The sequence below is a fragment of the Propithecus coquereli genome, unplaced genomic scaffold (genome assembly GCF_000956105.1).
Source record: "Propithecus coquereli isolate 6110/MARCELLA unplaced genomic scaffold, Pcoq_1.0 Scaffold111, whole genome shotgun sequence".
Taxonomy (NCBI): Eukaryota; Metazoa; Chordata; class Mammalia; order Primates; family Indriidae; genus Propithecus; species Propithecus coquereli.
Window position 1 is genome coordinate 1317910 of NW_012135081.1, and position 9732 is coordinate 1327641.

At 40.3% G+C, this 9732-nt stretch overlaps 1 protein-coding gene across 1 annotated transcript in view; it reads right to left on the minus strand.

Moving 5' to 3' along the window:
- Window positions 1-7359, minus strand: part of LIMA1 (LIM domain and actin binding 1) — a 41352-nt gene extending 33993 nt beyond the window's left edge. Inside the window, exon 1 of the mRNA XM_012653849.1 lies at window positions 7310-7359. Within this exon, the coding sequence (XP_012509303.1) occupies window positions 7310-7327 (18 nt within the window). The 5' untranslated portion in view covers window positions 7328-7359. The remainder of the gene's footprint in view (window positions 1-7309) is intronic.
- Between the last annotated feature and the right edge of the window lie 2373 nt (window positions 7360-9732).

Sequence of the window (9732 nt, forward strand, 5' to 3'; positions counted from 1 at the left end):
AGAGTGAGACTCTGTCTCAAAAAAAAAAAAAAAAAAAAAAGAATGCAAAAGTAAAGTTATATGTCACCTTTATATCACAAAAAACTTCTATAGAGCATTATATAATTTCGATGTTACTGTAAGCAGCTTGAAAATTGTCATTTCTACTTTCTTGTGATGACCAGAAAGAGAGAGATTTGTGTGGGGGTACCTGCGGTGTTCCAAACAAGTACTGGGTGGAGGATACCACTTAGGGGGCATTTTCAGGAGGAGTAAGTATGCTCTTTTATTAAAAGGAGGTCTTAAGGATACAAGGTAAGGATTGCTGGGGAGGAGGGAGGCAAGAAGGGGAAGGGCAGTGTGGTCTGACAGCACTGAAGGCCCCACCTCCTTAAATCACTCCCAGGAGCACTGCCCAGACCATGGCAGTTGTCCAGGTCTTTAGGACCTAAGGCAATCAAAGATGGGGAAAAAAAGAGAAGGTACAGAACAAAAGCAATAGCTAAAAGCAGTTTGGGCAACACAATGAAAAGAGTATTAGACTGATAGAACCTGAGTTATCATTGGATAATAGCTTACAGATCACTTAAATGTTTTCTTCTCTTTATCTGTATTCTTTTTTTTGAGACAGGGTCTCCCTCTGCCACCCCGGCTAGAGTGCAGTGGCATCATCATAGCTCACTGCAACCTCAAACTCCTGGACTTAAGAGATACTCCTGCCTCAGCCTCCCAAGTAGCTGGGACTACACTTGGCTAATTTTTTCTATATTTAGAAGAGAGGGGGTCTCACTGTTGCTCAAGCTGGTCTTGAACTCCTGAGCTCAAGTGATCCTCCCTGCCTCGGCCTCCCAGAGTGCTAGGAGGCTCATACCTATAAGGTATGAGCCACCACGCCTGGCCCCTTCTGCTTTTAAAATGAAGATATTCTTGCCAAGATTTCAACATTATAGCTCATTTGACTCAGCCTCTTCATTTTATAGGTGGAGTGGCTGAGACCCAAAGAAGAGAAAGGACTTATCCAAGGACATACAATTCAGAGTCACATCCCAATTTCAAGTCAAATGCTCCTGCACAAAGGACACTGTGTTGGGTTTCCTGGGTATGATCTGGATTCAGGCAGCCAATTATGGTCCAGAGGCAAGAGCTGCCAAGATTCTCAGCTTGCTAAGCAGAATGAACAGTGTGCTGGATGTCACTTTGTGAAAGGAGGCTGTGGTAGTGTAGCAACAAACGTGGCCCTTTAACCCCACTGCCCTATTCTAGGAAGATACTTAGGAAAAAGTTAAAACCTTGATACAAATGATATCAACAAGAATTCCACTTTATTCTGTGCTCCCCATTCCCAGCTTGGAACAGTAGAGACTATAGAGAGAGTAGAAAAAACAGTAAGAGATTGTAACCCAAGCAGGATTTGGGAGATGACTGGCACAGTGGTTGACTATAGTTGATCACCATTGTGAAGTGTGGCTGGAAGAGTAGGGAGGGCCACCCATTTAATAATAATTGTCATCACTTACTGGGTGCCTACTTCGTCGAATACTACACTCATGTTTTAATATAGTCTCATTTATTTTTCATAATAGCCCTGTAGAGTAGTTTCCAGAAATTAAGAATCTTGCCCAAGGTTACTTGGCTGGATGGAGCTGGATTATACAAATATTTAATAATACATGTTCATTGTAGAGAAAACAGATAAAGGGCTGGGTGAGTTCAAGACCAGCCTGAGCAATAGTGAGATCCCGTCTCCACTAAAAATAGAAAAATCAGCCGGGCATGGTGGCGTGTGCCTGTAGTCCCAGCTACTTGGGAGGCTGAGGCAGGAGGATCTCTTGAGCTCAGGAGTTTGAGGTTGTAGTGAGCTATGATGATGCCATTGCACTCTAGCTGGGGCAACAGAGGGAGACTGTGTCTTAAAAAAAAAAAAAAAAAAAAAAGCAGAAGGATATTTGGTAGGATACAGCAGTGGAGTTGCAAACATGGACTACCTGGAGGTACAGCCTCTAAGGAAGGGAAGAAATTCCTAGGCTGGGAGCTTCTCAGAAAAGTGGTAAGCGGTATTATGGAACTGAGTGCCCACACATGGTGCAGATTCAAGAAGTAGCATATTCTATGCTTGAAAAGAACCTGAAAATATAACTGATGGTGGTTATTAATGGTCTGTGTTCCTGTATCCTTAGGTGTAAGTGGAAAATGGAGAGAAAAGGAGTAAATTTCTGGGAATCCAGGCTATCATATAACCTGATCTAATACTTGCTAAAGGAGCAAATTTACCCACTGTTTTCCATAGAAAAATGTAGGGTTTTTTGTTGTTGTTGTTGTTTTTTTAAGAGATAGGGTCTCGCTCTGCCATCCAGACTGGAGTGCACTAGTGCAATCATACCTCACTGCAGCCCCAAACTCCTGGGCTCAAGTGATCCTCCTACCTCAACCTCCCAGGTCAGGTGTAAGCTACCGTGCTCAACTCTAATGCAGGTACTCTTTAACCTGGTCAGTTATTTCATAAATTTATGTGAAAATTTCCCCCTGTTCTGCAGCAGGAGACAATGTAAACTTTTGTAAGTCTAGTGGATCTTAAAAGCAACCCTCTGTCATTAGCAGAAAAACTGGTGAAATGTGAATAAAGCCTGCATGTAGTTTAGTTAACAGCATTGGACCAATGTTAATTTTTTAGTTTTGAGAAATGTACCACAGTTAAATAAGATGTTAACATTAGGAGAAGCTATTTTAATAACTCTAAATCCAAAATTATTTCAAAATAAAAAGTTTGTTACAAAAAAATTTACTCCCTCTCCAAACTTATGTCTCCCTCTCACTATTGGTGTCTCCTGCATTTCACAGTTAAGGGTCCTGAAAGCACAGGCTACAGCTGCTATTTCCATTTTATCACCTTCCATTCACTCTTTGATTCTACTATCAAAACACACAAGTAGCTCCAACCAAAATTACCAATTACTTCTTTTAAATTTTCATTATTTGATTTTTAATTTATTATTTTTATCCATTACAAAAGTAATAACTTTGGAGGAAAAACTCATAATCAATATAGGAATGTACATATGACTTGAATAGACACTATAACTTTCCTTCCTTGACTCCTACCTCTCCCAACCAAGATGTCCACTGCCAACAGTGTGGTATACTCTCTCAATTTTTTTCCTATTTTTATACCCTATAATTTTTTCCTACATCATACTGTACTTACTGTTCTTGACTTTGCCTTATTTAATTACTTTATGTGCTTCTGATATCTTCCATGTCCGTACATACAATCTTAACCACATATTACATTGTATGTGTGTACCATAATTTTCCATTCTCCCACTGACAGTATCTGCATTCTTCAAATTCTTAGATCCAACTGTTTAGATTACAATTTGTATCTGTTACTTAAATTTACATTTCTTTGAGGCTGGGCGCGGTGGCTCACACCTGTAATCCTAGCACTCTGGGAGGCCGAGGCAGGCGGATTGTTTGAGCTCAGGAGTTCAAGACCAGCCTGAGCAAGAGCAAGACCCCGTCTCTACTAAAAATAGAAAGAAATTAATCAGACAACTAAACATATATAGAAAAAAAAAATTAGCCGGGCACGGTGGCACATGCCTGTAGTCCCAGCTACTCGGGAGGCTGAGGCAGAAGGATTGCTTGAGCCCAGGAGTTTGAGGTTGCTGTGAGCTAGGCTAACGCCACGGCACTCTAGCCCAGGCAAAACAGTGAGACTCTGTCTCAAAAAAAAAAAAAAAAAATTTACATTTCTTTGATTATCAGCGAGGCTAAGCATTTTTTCACATTTTCATTGTTTCTTCTTCTTTAAATACCTATTCACATCCACTTACCTTGACTGCCAAATGCAATGGACACTTGTTTTATGTGATCTAACTACAGCATTTGACATTCCTGATCACTCCCCCTTTCGAAATTCCTTCCTTCCTTTCTGTGATGTCCCTTTTTCCTAGATTTCTTCCCATTCCTCTGGCCACTACTCAAGTTTTTTTTGTTGTTGTTGTTTTAAACACGCTTCTCCACCTCTATCCCTCCTTTACATGGTGGGGTCCCTCGAGGTTTTGTCTTAGATCCTCTACTTTGCCCACTCTACACATTCCCTGTATACGATGTCATCCATCCCCTGGTATCACCCACCAGCTATCTGTTAATACTATAGATTATACAGATTGTAGCATCAACAGATATATAAATAGACCTGTAACTCTAGCCAGATATCTCTCCTTATCTATGAGTTCCACCTGGAAATTCTATAGGCATTTTAAACTCATCCTTGCCCAAGGCTGACGTCTTCCTTTTTCTTTTTTTTTTAAATTTTTAAATTTTTAAATTTTTTTTCTTTGAGACAGAGTCTCGCTCTCTTGCCTGGGCTAGAGTGCTGTGGCGTCAGCCTAGCTCACAGCAACCTCAAACTCCTGAGCTCAAGCGATCCTCCCGCCTCAGCCTCCCAGAGTGCTAGGATTACAGGTGTGAGCCACTGAGCCCAGCACGAAGTCTTCCTTTTTCTCCCTTCACACCTCACTCTCTAACCTGTTTCTTTTCCCGAATTCTCCATCTTGGTGAATGTAACAATTATCTTTTCATTGGTCAACTATGCCTACTCTCTTATGCCTTCATTCTGTGCATGTGCTGCTTCATCTGTTTAGGATACCACATTTCTGTCACTGCGTTGTCCCCTTTGCTTAGCTAATTCCCATTGCTCCTTCAGGATTCAGCACCTGGAACATAAGACATGATCCATATGCTGGCATTGCTTATGTACAAATTAAATGGAAAAACAAATAGAAAAAAATAATAAAGATAAAAAAAGAGACATAATCCATAGATGTTTGTCTATATTTGGGGTGTTGACTTCTTTCATCCTACTCTGTCTTGAACCTAGTCCAATCGGGCCTTTATCCCACCATTCCCAAATAGCATAAGATGACCAATGACTTTCATGTTGCCAAGTCTGATGGTCAATGTTCAGCTTATCTGTGTTTGTTAACTCTCCTTCTAGAAATACTCTCTTCATTTGGTTTCTGGTACACTATTCTCTTGTTTCTAACCTCTATTTTACTGGTTGCTTCTCCTCTGTCTCCTCTCTTGGCTCCTCCTTATCTCTCTAACCTTTAGACAGCAAGGTGCCCTGGTGCCCTGGAGCTCAGTCATAGGACCTCTTCTCTTCTCACTCCCTATGTTATCTCATGCATCTCTGAGCTTTCAGTGTCACTAATACTTTGATACACACTCTAGCCTGGATCTCTTCCAATTCCAGATTTTTATACAGTATCCAAGTTCCTACTTAATATTTCCACTTGGATATCTCAAAACACTTCATGTTTAACATGTCCAAAACTGAGCTTCTACTATTTCTCCCTCTCCAAACCTGCATTTACTGCAGCCTCCCCCATCTCAATTAACGGCATTTTAATTTTACAATGCTTGGGCCAAAAACATTTTGCCATTCTTGATTCTTCTGTCTCTCTCTACCTTCAGTATAAATCCCGACCACTTCTTTTTTTTTTTTTTTGAGACAGAGTCTCACTTTGTTGCCCTGGCTAGAGTGAGTGCCGTGGCGTTAGCCTAGCTCACAGCAACCTCAGACTCCTGGGCTCAAGCAATCCTTCTGCCTCAGCCTCCCAAGTAGCTGGGACTACAGGCATGCGCCACCATGCCCGGCTAATTTTTTTCTATATATTTTTAGCTGCCCAATTAATTTCTTTCTATTTTTGGTAGAGACGGGGTCTCGCTCTTGCTCAGGCTGGTCTCGAACTCCTGAGCTCAAACAATCCGCCCGCCTCGGCCTCCCAGAGTGCTAGGATTACAGGCATGAGCCACTGCACCCGGCCCCCGACCACTTCTTATTACCTATACTGCTACTACCCCAGTCCAAACCATTATTATATCTTGCCTAAATCATTACAATTGTCTTTTAATTGATCTCCATGCTTCTGCCACTGTTCCTCTACACTTTCTTCCTCCTCTTTTAAAAATTTAAGTCTCATCACATCACTCCTTTGTACACAAACCCCCTCCAAAGGCCTCCTTGTATTCAGAGTTAAAGCCCAGGTCCACACAATGACATTATATGGCCTTTTGCTTCCTATTTCCCAAACATACTAGACTGATCATGCCTCAGGGCCTTTGCACATGCAGTTCCTTCTGTCTGAATCTTTCTTCTCCCTGGCTCATGTCCTCGGATCTCTGCTCAAACGTCTCCCTCATCAGAGGCCTTCCTTGATCACCCTATGCTCTATCCTCCTTACCTGTTTCGTACTGTTTCACTGTACTAATCAGTACCTGACACAATTTCTTTGTTGTCTGTTTCTCCTACTAGAATGTAAACTCCATAAGGGCAGAGATGTAGTCTGTATTCTTAGTGCCTAAAACCGTGTTTGACATGTAGTAGGTGCTCTGTGAAAACTTGCTAAATGAATGAGTGAAAGAAGGAAGAAAGGAGTAAGGGAAAAAAGTAGTCAAGCAGGCAGGAGAGAGAGAAGGGAAGAAAAGAAACCAGCGATTGAGTGAAGTAATGGTAGCTTTTTCTTATAATGCACCAGAGGAGATCCATTTTCAAATTACAGGAAAGTTAAGCCAAGGACCTGGTCAGTATTACCCCTTAGAGAGAACAAATTCATAGGGGCATGTTATACACTAATTTAAATAGATTAGGTACTGAAAACTGCCAGGAGGATGTTTTTGTAATGTCAGCCAAATTAAAGAACTCCTTCCCAAATACATGAGTTTTTTTCCTCATAAGATTAAATCAAGTAAGAGTTCAAAAGATACGTATTATCCAGCCCAGCTGGAAGTTAGCAAGCAAGGAGAGCAGAGAATGGATACTAGCAGAGAGCTTATTCTGTATGTTTCTGCATTTGATGGATCCTGCAGCTAGAAAACCTGCTAACTAGGCTGGGTCAAGAAGTTCGCTTTAACTGAAGGACCCAGAGAATGAAAACAGCTGCACAGCTACTATCATTTAAATGCACAGATACAGAAATTCTGGTTGTTTGTTTGGAAGAAAGGATGACAGCCCAGGAAACCCTGTGTTCTAATTCAAGCAGAAGAGCTAAGCCATTTTACTAACCTCAGGCAAAGCACTTGCCCTTTTGTCCTTCGCTCAACACAAGAAAGAAAAAGTGGTTCAAAAAGAGAAGCTCAGTGAAAAAATAAGATTCCCTGCACCTGGGCCAAGTTCTCTTGAGCAAATGGCTCACAAATCAGACCAGCTGGCACAAATGTCCACTCAGCTGATGCGAAACCCAAGCCACACAGAGGCTGCAGGTGGCTTGGCCACATAGGCTCTGCTCATGAAGTGCCACGTGCCCTAGGGGTTCTGAATACTTACGCTTCTCTTCTTTTCCATGTTTGTTTCTTCAGCTGCTTTCTGGTACCTTTGGAGAAGGAGGGGAAAAAAGAGAATGTCCTCAAATTAAACTTATATTTTCACTCTTTCAATCTTCAAGAAAACCATGTCTGCATACCTATTTCTGCCAGCAGTTGTTTTTGATCAACTCTATCAGAAGAAGCAGAGAATCAGAGCAGCCCTCACTTCCTGTGGCGGCATCTGCTCTGCTATAACAGCAAGATCCAAGTGGATGAGGTCAAATGCTGGGAAATAACTGGCTAGAGCAGAAAGTCTGGGGTTTAAGTCCCAGTTTTGTCACTTATTAACTGTTTTCTCTGGAAAGTTATTAACCTCTGTCAGCCTCAGTTTCCTTACTTAGAAAATGGCTTTACAATCTACTTTCAGGGTTGCTGAGAAGATTAAATGAGATCAAATGTATAAAAATGCTTTGGAATTAGTCAAGTACATATAGCAATGCATTAATTCTAAAATGCACATTTCTTCTCCCATATTAATGCCTCTGAAATCTTACAACTGTTGTCAGCCAAATGGTCAAGAGGTAATCATACTACCTGTACATGTGTGAATTTAGTCTAAGTTACTGATATTAGTCAATAATTAACTTTAGCCCAGTTGCATGTATTCCATGGTACTACATGTTTTAGATGTCACTTAAAAGATTACACCATGATCCGGCATTTAAGAAAAAATTATTTTAGTTTTTTATGTATGCATAAGAGTGATATATAAGTTTATGTGATAGGCAAGCATTGGTCAGTTTAATTAGCAATTTTTCTTAATGATACATAAAATAGTGGCACAGCCTATGTAGTTGATTACATTTTAGATTTGATAAATAAGCATATAAAATTTTATTTAAAATTTCTTATTACTTTTATCATTTTAATTACATGGATCAGAAAATCCCTGAGAAACAAAGTCCCAAGGCTTTTCAGGCAGCATCAGGTTTTTTCCATTTAGAGACTAAAGAGACCTGGCAGGTCCAAGCTGCAGCAGATCTCCTGACCCGCCCAGAACAACTATTTAACCTGGCTTCCTCCAGGCCTCTGGGTCAGGCCTCTGGGTAAAGCGCAGAAGGCAGCACCATCACTTGCAGATCCCCACTATGTGTTTCTCTTTGGGCCTGCATGTCTAGAACCCAGTTAGCACCAACCCTAGAAAAGGGCACTGTTCAAAGGGCACTTATTCTCTGACTTAAGGTAGAATTTCAGAATTCACAAGGCATCAGGGAAGGAGGCAAGAGTAGAAGAAAAAGAGCAGAATGGGAAATGGCCCATTCCTCTACCAAAACCAACTTTCAGTTCATAAATGCTTTCACAAACTCAGAACTTTCTTAGTGTGTTAAATAGCATGACCTCATGTAAAATGGAAGCCAGAGAATAGTCCTGGCTCTGGCGCCATTGCTTACCTGCTGTGTGACCTGGGTTACATGGCTTCATTTACTTAGGCCTCATCTACAAAATGAAGTGACTATGTGAGAATATTTCTTAAGGCCTCTTCCAGTCCTACCACTGTTTAATTTTAATCATCGGATATTAACGAGCATCTCATTCACCAGCTGGGTATTGCCTTGCAACTGAGCAGAGCTTTCCAATGGGGTAGAAGGACTTCCAAAAATTTCTGGGTACTTCGTTGACCATAAATAGGAAGAAAGTGGGATTAGAACTGCTATGATTGAATGGACAATCCGAAAAGATATTTGTAACTTATATTACAGACAAAAGGCTAATTTCCCTAGAATACAAAAGACTCCTATAAATCAGTAGGAAAAGGACAAACAACTGAATAGAGACATGCGCAAATATATAAACATACAGTTAACAAAAAGAACATCAAATGGCTCTTTAACAAACAAAAAAGATGTTCAAGATCAAAATGCAAACTCAAACAATACTAAGAAGATATTTTCTCTATCAAGTAGAAAAAGATTTTTTTTAAAAAAGCGCTACTATGCTGCATTGGTGAGGGTATGGGGAAACAGGTTCTATCTAGCAATGCCGGTGGGAGGATAAATTGATAAGGCATTTTGTCACTATCTGCCAAAATTACAAAAGCACAAATGTTACAATTCACCAGTTTTGCTCCCAGAATTTATCCAATAGATACATGAGGGGAAAAAAAGATTTTTATATTACATTATTTATCATAGCATTAACTGTAATAGCAAAACACTGAAAACAACCTGGAATGTTCAATAGCAGAGGACTGGCAAATAAATTATAATGTACTCATATAATAGAATACTATGTAGTAATAAAAAGGACAAAGGGAAGGTGGTAACGGTTGTACAATAATATGAATGTACTTAACGCCACTGAACTGTATACTTGTAAATGATTAAAATGGTAAATTTTATGTTATATACTATATATTTTACCACCGTTATACAAAATAGTATGGTA